This window comes from Prionailurus bengalensis, chromosome A3, assembly GCF_016509475.1.
Source record: "Prionailurus bengalensis isolate Pbe53 chromosome A3, Fcat_Pben_1.1_paternal_pri, whole genome shotgun sequence".
Taxonomy (NCBI): domain Eukaryota; kingdom Metazoa; phylum Chordata; class Mammalia; order Carnivora; family Felidae; genus Prionailurus; species Prionailurus bengalensis.
This window is the reverse complement of record NC_057354.1, coordinates 74,293,754-74,311,179: the sequence shown is the minus strand read 5'-3', so window position 1 is coordinate 74,311,179 and position 17,426 is coordinate 74,293,754. Positions and strand designations below refer to the sequence as shown.

The window sequence follows — 17,426 nt, the reverse complement described above, 5'->3', positions numbered from 1 at the left end:
TGATTGTTGCTTTTGTTTGGTTTGTTGTAAATATAAGTTAACTCCATTTTGAGATATGTCCATTTTATAGTATCTTTTAAAAGTCAATAAATTATCCATAGATATTTATTATAAACCACTAAGTCATACACCAATCTGAATGAAATAATTCTAACAAAGGTTGACTGCACTTTAAGTATTACTGATTCTACTTACAGAAGGTGTGCCTTGGGCAAATAAAGTCCCAGCACCAAAACATCACAGCATGGGGCTAGTCTTATCTCTTTGATTAAAGGTTCATATAATGAAAAAGACCTTCCACTTTAAGAGGCAAGTGACTCAGGATAATTTAAACTAATATCAGTAAAATCACCATCTGAATACATTTTCTTTCAAGAAAGTTCTGTGAAGCCCCTTTCACTCCTCTTAGCTCTTAATAAATTTCCTCTTGTCATCGAAGAAGCCCAGGTCTAAAGCATTTCCCTATTTACTCTTGACTCTTACTGATTAAGTAATTTTAAAGTTCCAGTAGGAAATATTATCTGCATACCTTATGGAGAGTTTCTTTAATTTTCCTTTCTGAAGAATTGCCACGAGTCAAACATTTAAATCCTCATCATCATAGATAGGAACCATTCTTATAGCAGAAATGTGAATGTTTTGTTGACTTACAGGATAATAGTCTTCATGGTACCTAGGCTCACCCACAATGATATGAAAAGAGGGCTTAAAGTATCCTTTGAAAGAATATTAAGTTTCCACATGTTAGCTACTGTCTTAATGACTACCCTCACTCAGGCAGATCAGGATTTTTATATCTTTATCTTCACTCCTTGAAGCAAGCCAGAGCCCACATTTGTATGCCTGAGGTTCTCTTAAAATTATATCTGTAAACATGTATCCAGTATAAAAACTATTTTTAATAAAAAGTTACATGAAACATTTCTGTGTTTTAATCACTAGTTTTTCCTCTTGTCCATCTAAGTGATGAAAATGTAAAAAATGTAAAGTAATGCTGGTTTTTCTCTGCAGGTTGAAGACTGGAGCTAAGCGAATTTTGGTATCCCTTTTTAAAAGTTTATAACTGTAGATTTAAAGAGATAAATTGGAATTATAAATTCAATCTCAGGAGTAACTAGAAAAGGGGGTGCCTGTTGGATGACACAATACAGGAAGTTTCTGAAAGAAAGGTCTTCTACTATTCTGGTTATCTGTGAACAACTACAGAAGACCACCCAGGGCCACTTCACACAAAAGACCTATACCCAGGGCCACATTCCCCCCTGGAGGCTCAATCAATTATTCCCTTTATCTTTTTTAATGGTAGGCTTCCTAGAAAGAGTAATTGAGTATTTTTAACATCCCCCACATCCATTTTCCAAGTCCCATTTGCTCCTGCCTCACATGTAAATGCCAAAATCCATCTTAACACTGCCCATGATAATTAGTCTTTTGATTGGATTTCCTTATACCTGGTATACCCACAACTACTCTTAACTCACCGAGTAATCTCAGTACAGCAGCCACACTTTTGTTTTAAAACTGAACAGTTTGATGATGTAACTTCCCTGCTTTAAAACTTTTCAGTGATTTCCCACTGCCATTACAAAATCGAAAATTCTCACATTCCCTACAAGGCCATGCAAATCAGTACCCCACCTACCTCCAATTTCACACACTAACCCCCTCCATTCTTTGTAGACTCACCATACTGCCCGCTCCTCACAAGGTGCTTTATTCTTTTCCTGGTGGCAGGACCTGAGTTGTTTCTTCGCATTTCTCCCCATAATCAGCCTTACTATCAGCTTGAATATTCATTGCCTTCTCAAGGAGGCTTGGCCAGCCCTGCTTAGAACACCACCTTTCCCTTTAAATACTTTGCTCTTTGGGCCTTCTTCGCTAGCCCCATGAAGGCAGGGGCCTTGACAATCTAGTTGACTGCTGTATCCCTGGCACTCAGCACAGTGCTTAGCACAAATAGGTAGCCAAGTTTGAGTAAATAAATGCGCTAGCAATTGAGTTTCTATACCCTCTCAGCTCAAGTAGCTGCCCTCCCCACCACCCTTTACCTCAAAAGTTTAATAAAGTAGTAATAATGAGCTTATATTTGCATTTACAAACAAATATTTGAAACTAACAGGCTCAGTTTAAGGATTAAATAATTTATTTTTAAGAAAATTTGAACTTTTGCTAAATTGCTTTTAAAATTACTTATTAATAACTTCTTCTTTAAGTTTCTCTGCAAGCAATCTCCTCTTTAGTAATGTTTGCTTCTCCTCTGCTGTCATTTCTGGTTTCTCTGTCATTTCCTTAAAAAACAAAAAACAAAAAAACAAAAAACAAAAGAAAATAAAATAAAAGGAAAAAATTGGCTATAGTATAAGATGGGTTCATTAGTCTAGAATTCCCAACATACTGCCTCAAAGAGCACTTTCAGTAAGTAGAAATTTTAAAAGCCACATGTGGACTGGGTTCCCTAAATCTCTTCTTGGCAAAAATCTCTTCTTAGAGAAGAAAATCTCTTGGAGTTTGTGGCCACTGTATTGTTGCTTTGTGATTAAAGTATTTCCAAAGGCTTAGGTGAAACAGACTGCTGATCTTTAAGCACTCAGCAGGGCAAGTAAAGAAACAAAAATGTTTATAATGAAATATCTGTCACCTCAACCTCACAAAATGTTCGTATCATGGCCATTTCACTGTAGAAAAAAATTTGGCAGGTGCTACACTCGCAGGGAGGTTAATAGGAATGGATGGACTACAAGCAACATTCATTATCAGGACTGTCTTGCACACACTCTGATTTTGAGAATTCCACCTCTAGATTTGCAAATTTTGACACAGTAAAGCCATCCATACCTCTGCTTCCCCAGCAGGTTTTCCCTTCTCAGAATTTTGTATCTGCTTAGTCTTCATATCCTTTCTCATGGACATCAACTGATCTCGCTTCTGCTTGAGATAGCGCTCTCGTTGCCTGAGCTCTTCCGTTCCAAGTGTTGATAAATTCTGGGTCAAAAAAGAGAAGGAGCCATTTAAATTCAAATCCACACAATAAGTGGCACAGATAGCCACTGGCTTATTGAACTCAAAATTGAGTTCAAGATCATAACAAAAGCCAAGTGTATGGCTGTTTACATTGTTTGTTCTTAGTACTTTGCCATTTTGCTCATAGTTCTTAAAAAGTGGTGCTTTTTACTTACTGCTATTGGTCCTTCAATGCTTGCATGTTCTAAGCCAGGAATCTTCAGGCCTTTTTGTGGGAAGGAGGAAGTTTCAGGCAGCATTTCCGGCTTTCTTGCTAAAGGTTGTACTGACTGATTAGCAAAATGCATTTTAACCTCTGGCAGTAATTAGATAGAGACCAATTAGAATACTGTAAGAAATATTCAGTATGAGACTAGGTTCACCAAAATGAGCTAGTGTTTTTTTCTCACTGACTTTTTTCTTATTTTCCAATCAACACACACTGATTCAGTGCCTATATTGTGTCATATACCTGGTGACAGTAATAAACATGATTTCTGTCCTCAAGGAGCTAGAACCACTCTTTCTCATGAATGATGACATTTCAACAAATACCAAGCTCCTGCTGTTTGGTACTACAGCTACAAGAAGTATAATTCTTGTCTAAAGATTAGAATTACCACTATAATGTAATACAAGGCTGACACATAAGCTCAATAAATAGTACACTAAAATCCCTTCCTGGTAATGTAATTGGTTGTCAAACTTTTGCTTGCAGGTAAAAACTGTTAAGTGAACCTTTATTTTCAGAACAACGAACTTAAAGCTATAACTTTTTGTATTGGCAGAGTGCATGCCAGTAACATCATTTTTTGTTTGTAATACATACTGAAGAGAACTACAAACCTACCAATTCTTTAATAAAATGTAAAGATTTTAGAGTTGAGGTAGAACTCAGAAGAGAGATAAGAGAGCACTCAATATTTTCCAGTTATTTGGTGACTGCTAAGAGTAAGACGATTAAAATGCTAATTGCTTTTCTGAGCAATTTGTTACTATAAGATAAGGTGATTTTTAAGATAAAACATTTTCAGGGTAAGTATGTGAACCATGAAAGACAGCAGAGTGAGAGAAGAAAAGACTCAGATAAAGATGATACCAAGAACTGAAAACAAGATGGGACAACATGATCTATGTGTCTCAAAATGCTTGAAAATCATGGCAGCACAGTAAAACCAGAAATAAGTCTCTGTATGAACAAAAAACTTGCCAAAGGACCACTGCTTTAGCATGGAGCGAGTGGAATGCTGGCAGGGCCAGGGAGGCTGGAAGAAGAAAAGCTCTTCAGGCTCTTGGACATAAGGGAAGCCTCCAAAGAAGAGATGAGGCTGGAGCTAACATTCCAACCAACCTAGACAGGGAGCTACAAAACTAACTTAGAAATAAAGACCCACTTCAACAAATTAGTCGTGATTTGCTCACAGGAGTTAAACATGCCATTCTTACTAATAGTGACTTTACACGGAGGTACGCTTGGCCCCCAGATATGGAAGCAGAGAGCTGAAGAAGGACAATTCCATTCATTCTGAGGAGGGGGGAATCCCAGGCACATAAGTATCTATTTTTTATTTTTTTTAATGTTTACTTATTTTTGAGAGAGCGCACACACGTGAGCAGGGGAAGGGCAGAGAGAGGGAGACAGAAGATCCAAAGCGGGCTCCATGCTAACAGAGCCCAATACGGGGCCCAAACTCATGGAACCACAAGATAATGACCCGAGCCAAAGTCAGACACTTAATGGATTGAGCCATCCTAGCGCCCATGCACATAAGCATTTATATTCAACTCATGTACTTGCTCTGGATAGTTCTTTCCTTGACTTTGTTATGAACATCTTGTATATTCTAACTCAGACCTAGAGAGGAAAGTACTTGAAACCAAAATACTTAGCTTCTCTATTTCTAGGAATAGACTATCAGAAAACCAAGAAGCTAAAAGATCATCTTATCTCTGGCAACTCTTTGCATCTATCTGAGAACAGATGCTTATCCATTTCTAGCAAGAACCAAGGAAACACATGAACAAAAGGATTAAAAAGGAAGTCAAACTGCTTTTTGATTCTTCCCAAATTAGGTCTTCAAAATGGATTTCCATCACTTTGCATAAAATGATTTCCCAGAATATCAGATATACTCATTTTTTAAAAATAGAATAGTTTTTCAAAACTAAAATCATTACTTTAGAAATTATCTGCCATTTTTTCTGTGCACTTATGTGCATACTTGAGTTATATGTAGTTTGAGATTAAGTTTTCTATAACTTCACTTTAACAGATAAAGAACTAGAGGGGCATCTGGGTGGCTCAGTCAGTTAAGCATAGGAACTTGGCTCAGGTTGTGATTTCAGAGTTTGTGAGTTCGAGCCCCTCATTGGGCTCTGTACTGACAGCTCAGAGCCTGGAACCTGCTTCAGATTCTGTCTCCCTCTCTCTCTCTCTGCCCCTCCCCCGCTTGTGCGCTCTCTCTCTCTCTCTCTCTCTCTCTCAAAAATAAACATTAAAAAATTTTAAAAACAAAAAAACTAGACAAAGCAAATTTATTCAAATTATGTCAAACACAAGACTGAAGCAGTGTGCACTTAGGTCTGTATAAAACAGAAAGTTAAATTTAGGCCAACAAATTAAAAAAGAACTCAGACAAATCTAAAGCAGGTACTTTCATAAATATAAGCAAATGAAGTTTTTCTACCTAGAATCTGAATATGAAAAAAGAAAAATGATTCCATTTGCTAGGAATAAAGAAGCAAGGCAATTTCATAAACTTGCTTCTGTTTCCTATACCTCATTGTTTTATCAACTAAGAGTACCGTAAAATCAATCAATGAGTAAACATCAAACCTATCCTATCTCAATTATAAAAGTTCTTCTTTTTTTTAAGTTTATTTATTTTGAGAGAGAGAGAGAGAGGGAGAGAGCACGAGAGAGTGCATGCAGGTGCAAGCAGGGGAAGGGGAAGAGAGAGAGAAAGAGAGAATCCCAAGCAGGTTCTGCGCTGACAGCATGTGGCCTGACTGGGGCTCGAACCCACAAACAGTGAGATCATGACCTGAACCGAAATCCAGAGTCGATGCTTAACCAACTGAGCCACCCAGGCACCCCAATTATAAACACAAGATTTGGAGGCAGAAGACCAAAGTAAGTTACAGTTTTACCATTTAAGTGCTCAGTGATTTTGGACAAGTCACTCAACTTCCCTGAATTTCTTATAACACAGTAATAATAAGACAGCAGAAAAATAAGGATTGCAATATCTACCCGACAGTTGTGTGGGTTTTTTTAAATAAGAAAAGGACATTTATTTAAAACCATAGAAATGTAAGATAAAATGAACTGAATTCATGCTCTTGGCTCCAATTCTGTTTCAGAATTACTTGTTTTCTTACAAAAGAAATCAGAATATAGTGCAAATAGATTTGCTGTACAGTGAACAAGTTCATCCACTAACATTTCCCACAAGGATTCTCATCAATTTTAGTTTCAATGATATTTCCTGACTAAACATCTGCATCAACTGGCTACTTCTTGTTTTCTAGTTATGCTTGAATTCATTAGTAAAATAGTATTACCTTTCCAAGTTCAACTTCTAATTCACAGACCCTATATAACCGTGGTCAAGGAAAACAACAGATGTGATGTGAACATATGTTGGATGCTGTAGCCATGGCACAAAGGCCGGTGTCTCCCTCAAGGAATTTGACTCACTCCCCTGGATGCCAGGCTTCACTTAGAAATCTGGGGACTACACTCTGTCAGCTGAGTGTTTCCCACCTGCAACTTCTATAGCTAAATTAAAAGAGAATTGTAAATACCAATGGCCATTCAGTCATTTTGAAGGTTAAGTATGCATGAGAAAGTAACACACTCTTTATAATGTTTATGTATTCATATTATTAAAGAAAGTTCAGTACACTTCAACCTTACCTGCGGGTGGGTGTGCAAAATGTTCACCATCCCCTTGGGAGTTCATTTTTGCAGTTTCACTTGCATGCACTGGAGGCTCTTCTGTTTTAGTCTTCAGGAATTCATAACACAATTAAAAATTTTTTAGATTAATTTTGACTAATTCACTACTTAAGTTATCCAAAGATGTCATTAAATATTGTCTACTAAATCGATAATGAACAAGAGATTTTCCAAAGTTTTCAGCACTTTACATCTTTTACTTTTTGAGGTAAACATTCTCATTTCAAATCATGAGGTGCTAAGAGTAACCAACCAGTATGCTTTGTACTTCAGACTTAGCAAGAAGTTAGGTTCAAATCCAGGCTTCACCCCTTACTACTCATGTGACCTGAGTAGTCATTGATGTCATTGATGAGGACACCAATAGTACTCTAAGAGAAATAAATTCACTAAATTATAAGGTGCTTTTCCACTTAAAATAATCTATATAGCACTACCATGTTATGCCTGAAGAAACCACAGACTGGTTTATTTCCATTTCTAAAATGGGAGAGTATATTTAAACCAAATAAATCATTTAAATCTTAGAAAGAACTTAGTAAACTGATAATTTGTTTTTCTTAAAAACAGTAAAATCTAATCACATGTAGCTTGTTAGGAAGCTCATGACAGAAGCCCCTACATGCTGGTAATGAACACAGGAAGATTCATTATCATACTATCAGCTCCACTTTTGTGTGTTTCAAAATTTCCATATAAAAACGTAAGAAAAGTTTTTAAAAAACCCAAACATGTACACCTAAAACATAGTATTATTCAAGAAGTCAAATATAGTTTCCTTATAAACCAAAGTGTTCATACTAATGTCTTCTAATAGCAGTTTTGAACTGATTTCTGTTCTATACTCTTACATTAAAAATATTAATATCTAAGAATTGCACGTTCATTCACTAAACGGAGATTTACTTAAAGATAAATAAATCCCTCTTAATCCTAAAACATCTCTATTTCTCCTGCTCTTCACTGGGTACCTTGGGAGTGAAATAAGGTTTTTCAAAGACAATGCATGATACACAAGCATGTGTCATAGTGATTGAAGGAAAAAAAGGAAAATGACTTTTGAATGATTGAGAGAGAGTTTATATTCGGTTTCCCCTTCCCTTCAGAGAGATTTGGGCAAGTGTAGAAAGAGAAGCAGCTAGACGAAGGAAGAGGAAAGAATAAATATTAGCTTCCTTCACCTTAGCCAGATACACGTTTAATTTATCCTTAGGAAAGATTAGGTACTTTATGGAAATAGTTCTTAATGGAAGAACAGTATGCCAGGAAATATAATAACTAAACCATTCTGCGGCAGGCTGATAATGTTAAAATCTTCAGGAGACCCTCAGGAGTAACTATAGCTGCTGTTTCAAAACAGTAAAGGAATCAAAGAGAGTGGGAAAGTAAAATATTTTTCTTAATTATCTCCATTCATAAAATTAACGGAAATTTTTAAAGGAGTCTCTCAAAATATGAATGATATTACAGTTTTGGGGAGTTAATAATCTCAATGTTTATTGGGTATTTAAAAGGTAGGTTGCTGGATGGGTTATAAAGTGAATATGGTTATAAAGTTACATATAAATGCTTAGAATTGCCAAGAGAATACGATACTCTGAGGAACTGTGTGGTTCCACATAAGCAGCAAAACCTTGCCATATAAACCTAAGAGATAACAGCAATGAGAGAAACCTGGCTGGCTCAGTAGGTAGAACATGAGACTCTTGAGCATGAGGTAAAGTGTTCAAGCCCCATGTTGGGTGAGTTTACTTTAAAAAAAAAAAAAAGAGAGAGAGAGATAACAGCAATGAAATACTTCTACTATACTAATATGCTCTGTGGGCACCTGCTTTTTTCTCTTCCTTTCTTCTTCCTGGTCATATTCCTCTTTTGATTTTCTGAAATATACAAAAATAAGGTAGAAAAGTAAATTTTCTTTTTTGGTCAAAGAACAAATATTCAACAAACAACATTCTAAACTAAGCTCACAATGTGTTTAAGGAATCTTGGAAACCAAGGTGGAAATAATCAGGCTTTTCTTAAAGCAGCTTAGTCAACTGAGAAAGACATATAGATATACACGGCATAAAATGGTAACATAAAATATGGGTTTACTCATTTCTTCTGGAAATGTGAATGCCCCAAACTGAACAAAGATCTACAGATTTGAAATCCCAAACCCAAATTTGAATGGCAAATCTGATCTCTCACTTTAAAATTATGAGATCCATCTCTCCCCCCATTCTAGTTTTTCCAGTGGCATGGGAGTTACCACAAAGCTCTCCTGATATCATTATGCCAAAGCCCTATCAGCTTTTGTAAAATGCTCACTGAGGCCCTCTGATTTAGAGAAATAACCAAGTCAACTCTCGTATGTGTTCATAACTAAGCTCTACTACTCTATAGTAGTACATCTCCCTCAAAAACCTAAGGGCTTTTTAGAAAATAAAATCTAAAAGTACAATGCTGATCAATTTTCAGACCACGAATCAACCAACAGAAGCAACCAGTACAAGTCAAACTACCAGTCCTCTAAACCTATTACCAATATCCTTAACTCTTCAAACCTATAAACTCAAAGCATCCTGTATTTTCTCAGGCTCCCATCTGCCCCTGCTGTGGGAAGTACGACCTGGCCAGAAGAGGTTGGGTTCACCTGCACTCCTGCCTCCCTCCCTACAACCACTCAAATCCCCTGGAAATAAGCACTAAGTCATGGAGGTCCTTCCATAGTTCCTCACTAGACCCATCCTCCTACTGACCATCCTGCCTGTCCTCCCTTCTGCTTTGAAGTTGAAACGAGGGGGGTAGGGATGTTAGAAGACAGTCATGTGTGTGGTTAGGGCTGAAGAGAAAGGAAGGGCCCCCAAAGGACAAGGCCCCATTCTGTAGGGGACACATTGGCCACAAGTAACCTTTTGCCCTAAGCCTATACATTCTCAAAGGAGATTTAAAAATTAGGTACTTCAATTGCCACTCCCTTCCAAATCTCCCAGAGGGGTCAAGAGACAATAGACCCAAGAGAAAAAGAACTACTCTTTTAGTGTGCTGCACACTCCATGCCAGTCATTTGGCAGAGAATCATGTAACTATCTACTTTTCCCTTGCAGGGTACCTGCCCAGTCAGCTATTCGGCCTGTGGAGTCTGAATGTCCAGCTTCCTACTGTTAGACACCTAGAACGAGCCCTCTCAAATACCAAGGTCCAGAAGCCATGGAATGTCTTGCTTACTCAGGCCACTACGCCCCTTTCCAGGCATCAGGATGGGTCTACTGCAACTTTTCCCACTGGTGGCTAGTTTCCTGTTCCCATGATGAGAGGAGAAAAAGACCCTCCCATTTAGCCTGATATAGTATGAGGCATGTGAAAATCATTTTTTCTGTCAATTAAAAAAAAGTTATACATAGTTATAAACAAGTACAATGATAAATCATTTTTATGGTTTTCAGTAGAGAATATAGATATTTTTTACTAGTTCATAATATTTTGGAGATAGAAAACATATATACAGATCATATCACAATATTACTAATGATTCATTCAAAAAATAATTAAAGAAGGATACCTAAGAACTTCCCTCAGGATTTTCATCTCTTCCTGTTCAAGATCACTGACCACATCAGAACCATCTGTTAAGCAGTCAGGTAATACACCTGTTCAAAACCAAAGACCACACAAAAGAATATAAACTCAACTGAAAACATTTATTTCTCACTACTCTAACTCACCAAGAAGTACAAATCAGTTTATTCATATCTTTCGTTTTAAAAATGTTCTCAGCTATTATCTAATTATGGTCTTTTTAACTTTTTCTTGTTTTAGAAAATCAGCCCCACCAAAAAACCCACAATTTTACCTAGAACTCTCTTAGTAATTATTTGTATTACCTATTAAAAATAACCATAATATAGCAATTAAAATTAGTTAATATAAACTATCACCACCCCTAATCACATACTGAGTATATACCACTGAAATCATTAAGCTCCTAATAATAAAACTATGCTCTTAAAAGTATCCCTTAAGTGTGAAAAGAGTTTACAAAACAAAATATAAAATACTTTAATTGAAACAGTATGTTAATACTCTTCATTCATACTATAGCAAATGCTAGTGAAAAGAGCCCTGCTTACTACATGGGAAAAAGCACAGTGCTAAGCACTCAGGGACAATATAAAGATGAATAAAACAATCTCTGCCCTCAGAGCTTCTATCTAGATATTGGGCCAATAACTATAAACTAGGGCAATACCAACTTTGGCCCAAGCAAATAATAACTCATGGCAAGTAATTTTAAGAATTGGTTGAATTTGCTTTATTACCTTTATCTTCCTGTTAAGCAGGTAGACTGGTAATCAGTGTTGTGTTCATATCTATAATTAGTATATTCCCGCAACATCAGCAACATGTCTCTTAATTTTTACCTTCCATTTTCTCTATTCACAAATGACTATGGGATTTTGGATCCGCTCTAAATTAAAGTAGCTATATGATTCTAATCCCCTTGGTGTTTAAATACATTTTTAATTACACTTTTTATTTTGAGATAATTGCAGATTCACATGCAGTTTTAAGAAATAATACAGAGAAATGCTATGCATGCACTTTTTTTCAGTTTTCCCCCAATGGTAACATCTTGCAAAATATGGTATAGTGTCACAACCAGAAAGCTGACGTTGATAAAACACATCGATGCATTTTTGCTCAGTCAAAAGATATACAATTAGTATTCTCTAATAATATTTCTAAGGAAAATTAAAAGAACTAAGGAAAGAATAATGCAATAGTATGCAATACTTCAAAGCCATCAAAATAATGCTCTGATTTGCATTTCTCCAAAAATTCTTTGATAAAATACAACTAAGAATCCAAAGAGCCTTTGAATGTTTCTTACCACAATTTTCAAATGATCTGCAGTTTTAAGTACAATCAACATTGCTCTAAGGTACTATCTACCAGATCTAAGCTAAGCAACATTCTTAAATCCAAGTATTAAAAAATACTATGGCAGAAACTAAGTCTTAGTTTTTACCTAAAAATAAGCAAACAGTCCCACTCTGTAGTTTGACACCAGCATTAGTCTGCATCAATGTCTCATCCTCTCGTGCTAACATAAGCCAGATTTGCTTAATTAGCAGGTAGCCAAGTACTTAGAGGCTGAGCCCTACCCCACCACAGCAGAGTGATTCATGAGTGACTTAAGCCAATCATAACAGTCTCATTTCCCCTGCTAGACGGTTTAAGAAAGGCATGTGACCCAAATCCTGACCAATAGGACCTGAGAGGAAAATTCCTAGGAGGCTTCTATGCAAGTGTTGTCTTGCTAACAAAAAGAGATGCACAGGAAGAAACACCCCTTTTCTTCATGAGATGTTGCTGAATCTTATTCAATGCAGTCAGAGTACAATTATGAGAGAAGATTCTGAGAATAGCAGAGTATAAAGATGGAAAGCGTCAGCATTCTTGATAATATCACTGAGTCCTTAACTTAGCCAACATGGACCATCTTCCTTTCCTCCTTTTTCTGGACTTCTTGTTCTGTGAGATGATAATTTCTTATTGATTAAGACATTTTCACTGAGGCTTCCTGCTAATGGCAGCCTGAGGCATCCAGCCAATGTACTTGTTCCCTTTCTTTGTATTAAATCTAAATGAGTTTCCAGTTAAATTCAAACTGGAAACTACAGAGTGCCAATATCAAGTTCACTATCTCTTTTATCAAAATTGAGCTCCCCCAAAACAATTTTAACTAACATAAAATAATTATTCACATTCTCTATCCAATAGGTCAGAATAAAGCATAATTTCAGGAACATTCAGAGAAAAGGATTTTATAAAGAAAACCATGGTACAAAGACAAAGAAAGAGACTGTTTTCCAAGTTTCTTTACATCAAAGTCACAGCACAATGTCATGTGTAGTTCAGGGTTAGGGTGGTGTTATCTCCTACCCACAGACATCACCTCTTTCACCACTGTGAAAAGCATCCTCGGATCTTACAGAATAGTTATGGTGGTGGTTGACTCTAAGAGATAGTCTCTACTCACATCAGACTAACAAGAGGGCAATCCACAAGGGGCCCTGCAACACTCCAATGTTTGCTCTGCAACAACAGAAACCTCTTGTCGCGTGTTCCAGATCTTTAAAAGCAAATAGTACAACAGAACTATAGCTCTCACATGTTCAAGAAACACTTTTTACAAAAAGGTCCTGCTGCCAAAGAAGAATATATAGGCATGGTCAAGAATATCAGTGTGGTCCATTGAACAAAGGAACATATAGGTATCAAGGTCAGGTTATTAGAGCCAGAAATCTGAAAGGAGATAAGAGTCTGGATTGAAAAGGACATAGTGCAATAATAAGTATGGTTAGAAATTCAGATGTTTTAGGTCAAAATGTCAAATGTAATTCAAATACACAAAAAAGGGAATAAAAGCAGGAAAAGCTAGAGAGAAACTGAGATTAGGCAAGAGAGTCAGAGAACAGATAAAACTAAAAGAGGGTTACTGGGGCTTTGAATTCTGTATTCCTTTCCACCTGATGGTAGTGCAATCATACCTGCCCATTTCCCTGGAACAGTTCTCAGTTTGGTCCCAAGACCAAAAGTTTTAGCATCACCTGGAAACTTGTTAAAAATGCAAAGTATTCAATCCCACCCCAGACCTACTGAATCAGAAATGGGAGACAGCCATATGGTTTCAACAACCCTCCAAATACTTTCAAAGCTCACTAACTCTGGAGAGCCACCGTCTCTCACAAAGGTCCTAACAATGATAAGCCAGAAGGAAAAGAGAAGTCCCCTTCTCTCAACAGTAACTATAACTGTGACCACTCAAAAATACTGAATTTCATAAACAAAATGGCTAGGAAGAAAAATCAAGCTCTCTGAGACCTAAATCATCATTAAATTAGATTCTAGTCTGCTTTCTTTGAGATGGCAAACACACACTGATCAGGAAGATTATCTTGAGTCTCTTAAGTCAGCCACAGATTTTCAAACTTGAAATAAATTTATACAAAGCAGCTACACTTAAGACCATAATAGAATCAGAATAATCAAAACTGAAAAAACAAAATGCATTTAGCAATTCAATTTCTAAATTCAACACTTTACCATTTCTCTCTTGAATTATTCGAATGGCTTGCAGCTGCATTTCAATGTTTTTCTGGACCATCATTGCCTTAAAGATAGTAAAATCTTCTGCTGCCAACACAGGTTGCAAAATGGCCTATGGAAAGAAGTCTGGAAGTTAAATGAAGATTCAAGTTTTAAAACTATTTTCCACACAGATCATTTCTATGGCAAATCATTTCTATCAACTCAGGAATGCTGTATTATTATTTATGGTCAGATGACTCAAAAGGAAAATTTTAAGATTCTAAAAACCTTTAATGTAGGCTCTCAAGAGGCTAACTCTCCCAACCCCCATGCCTCCAAGAAGCTAAGGCTGATGGCGATGATACATTTTCCAAATGAGCCAGTGCTGAGTAACTCTGAAAAACAGCACAGAAATTGGACTTAATTTTTTAAAGTTACAACTTCAGTATCTGGATTTGTTTTTCAGCTGAAATAAAGATACCTATTTGGTTTTTATTCTGTCACTTGAAATTTATAGTTAATAAATCAGTAGTTACAAAATTATCCCTTAATTAATAAAAGTACCAAGTTAAATAAAAGTAAATGCAAAAAAATGGAGTCTGGATATTAAGTGTAATGAGGTATTAGTAATATGAAAACACAATTATAGTTCTCCTGTATGTAGAAGGCTTCATATAAGAGGTAATTAGAAATTATAGTGTGAAATAATTTTCTGGATTAAAAAAATATGATAAATTAGGGGAAAAACTAAGGTGTCTACCTGGAGTACCCAAATTAACACTTTTTTAACTACAGGGAACTATTGCTATATTAAAGAGCAAACCAATTCCAAAGCTAATCAACAATAAGTAAAATAAGATTTGAAATGTGTGAAAACCCAAAACACTCAAATTTTATGCACTTACTAAAATCTTATTTCAAGCTTTACATGCTATTGATGGAAAAATTGAACACACAAAATCATGCAGAGGCAACCAAGGGTGTGCTATTGTTTACCAGGTGGGCAGCAGCAATAATGTCAGACATCTCAACAAAACCTCCATCCAAGAGCTCTAAGCAGAGAAGGAGCCCTTCTCCCAGCAACCAGCTCCCACCCTAAACAACCACAGTATATAGGAAAACAAAACAAAATGCAAAAGCAGCTCTCTGTGACATTTATAAAGAGTCAACTGAAGAAAAAAATGATGGAAATTCTTTCCCATTAAATTCATACACACTGTTCAAAAGGCCCACAGCAGGGCATAGCAGATAGGCTTAACTGAAAGTTTCAGCCGAAAGCTCAGTATTGAAAACACTTGTGGACAGGGGCGCCTGGGTGGCGCAGTCGGTTGAGCGTCCGACTTCAGCCAGGTCACGATCTCGCGGTCCGTGAGTTCGAGCCCCGCGTCGGGCTCTGGGCGGATGGCTCGGAGCCTGGAGCCTGTTTCTGATTCTGTGTCTCCCTCTCTCTCTGCCCCTCCCCCTTCATGCTCTGTCTCTCTCTGTCCCAAAAATAAATAAACGTTTGAAAAAAAAAAAAAATTAAAAAAAAAAAAAAAGAAAACACTTGTGGACAGTCTCTGTAATAGATTAGTGATGTTTGCCAAGACATCTTTCTATGATTATGCCCCCACAAAACATTGTTCTGGGGCTTCCTAGACTTCTTATTAGTGATATCAAGGACCTTATCCTCATCACTAATAAACTCTTAAAGGGCAATGCTACTGAACAGCAATGTATCAACTGGGTCTTCTATCAGCAAGTCAGAGTTTGAGATGATACTTAAGTATGTTCCTTGATGCATCTAAGAAATGCATATTCCTAAACCCTACCATAGACATAATAATCTAAATTTCTAGAGGATGGGTGTCCATGTATCTCCACAGATAATTCTTACAACATTAAAGCTTGAGAACTACTGAAACATTGGAAAAAATGAGCCCTTAATATCACAAGCCCACTTCCTGCTTAACCATGTACTAGCTGTGTGACTCTGGACATATCATTTAGTCTTTTGAGCTTCAGTTTCTTCCTCTGCAAATTAGTACTCTAATAATTTTGTTGAATCTAAGATTCCATAGATGAGTAAAATAAATCATTACTTCATGTACCAACAAGAAAAGAAAAAAGAACCTTCCAATTACATTATGTCATTCATTATAAAATGCATTCTCATTTCAGAGATATTACAACAGGAAAAATTTTCACTTTAGCATGATATAAATTTAATAATAACTTTCTGGGGTGACTGGGTGGCTCAGTCAGTTAAGCATCCAACTTCTGCTCAGGTCATGATCTCACGGTTCATGAGTTCAAGCCCCGCATCAGGCTCTGTGCTGACAGCTCAGAGCCTGGAGCCTGCTTCTCATTCTGTGTCTCCCTCTCTCTCTCTGCCCCTCCCCTGCTCATGCTCTGTCTGTTGTCTCTCTCTCAAAAATAAATAAACATTAAAAAAACAATAATAATAACTTTCTGGTTGGGTGTTGGAATTAAGTAAAATGAGAAAGCACTTTTTAAACTGAAAAGTACCCATAAAAGTAATTGTCCTCGTCCTGTTGATGCTAGTTAAATATCAAAATGGTGCACTAAACCTAACAACTTTACAGCAATGAGGTTCTTCTGGTTCAAGGAAATGGATGTGAACTTCCAACAAAGGCAGTTGGAGGAACTAAATACAAGAGTTAACTCCAAAAAAACCAGTTTAAAAACAACAATCCCCCAAGTAGCCACTAAATTATCTGAAATGTCAAAGTACTTTGACAGAAGACTGTGAGATCAAGTATATGTGATGTTATTTGTTTGAGAAAAGCACATTAACAAAAAAATGAACACTGAGTATTTGAGAATCTAACTTAAATGAGTTTACAAGACGTTCAAATATATTCATACTTAGCCTAAGATTACCCTATGGTTATCTCTGCTTAGAGTTCACCATGCCATATTTTGAAAGATACAGGTGATTTCATGTTCTCACACTACTCCACTAATAGAACTACAAGGAGAAACAGATGAATTCATGATTACATTTGGAGACTTCAATACCCTCTATCAACAATAGATCCAGCAGGCAGAAAATCAGTAAGGACACAGTTGAACTGAACAGTACCTCAGTCAACTGGATCAAATTGATATTTCTCCAACAGAAAAATACACATTTTTCTCAAGCACACATGAAAAATTCACCCAAATAGACAACATTCTGGGGCATAAAACACATCTTAATAAATTTAAAAGAATAGGAATCATACAAAATATCCTCTTAGACCACAACAGAATTAAACTAGAAATCAGTAACTGAATGATAGATGGAAAAAACTAAAATTCTTGCAGATTAAGCAATACACTTCTAAATAACACATGGATACAAGAAGTACAGGGGCTTCTGGGTGGCTCAGTCGGTTAAGAG

At 36.6% G+C, this 17,426-nt stretch overlaps 1 protein-coding gene across 4 annotated transcripts in view; it reads right to left on the bottom strand.

Moving 5' to 3' along the window:
* Positions 1-2,121: 2,121 nt before the first annotated feature.
* CFAP36 (cilia and flagella associated protein 36) overlaps positions 2,122-17,426 on the bottom strand; it is a 29,991-nt gene continuing 14,686 nt past the window's right edge. For 2 of the 4 annotated variants that reach the window (XM_043603420.1, XM_043603417.1), the window contains 8 exons: positions 14,057-14,171; positions 10,509-10,596; positions 8,790-8,841; positions 8,260-8,266; positions 6,920-7,012; positions 3,177-3,316; positions 2,836-2,982; positions 2,122-2,288 (listed from right to left, as the gene is read on the bottom strand). In XM_043603420.1, the coding sequence (XP_043459355.1) occupies positions 2,187-2,288; positions 2,836-2,982; positions 3,177-3,316; positions 6,920-7,012; positions 8,260-8,266; positions 8,790-8,841; positions 10,509-10,596; positions 14,057-14,171 (744 nt within the window). In that variant the 3' untranslated portion in view covers positions 2,122-2,186. The remainder of the gene's footprint in view (positions 2,289-2,835; positions 2,983-3,176; positions 3,317-6,919; positions 7,013-8,259; positions 8,267-8,789; positions 8,842-10,508; positions 10,597-14,056; positions 14,172-17,426) is intronic. The other 2 variants (XM_043603419.1, XM_043603418.1) reach the window with 2 other exon arrangements.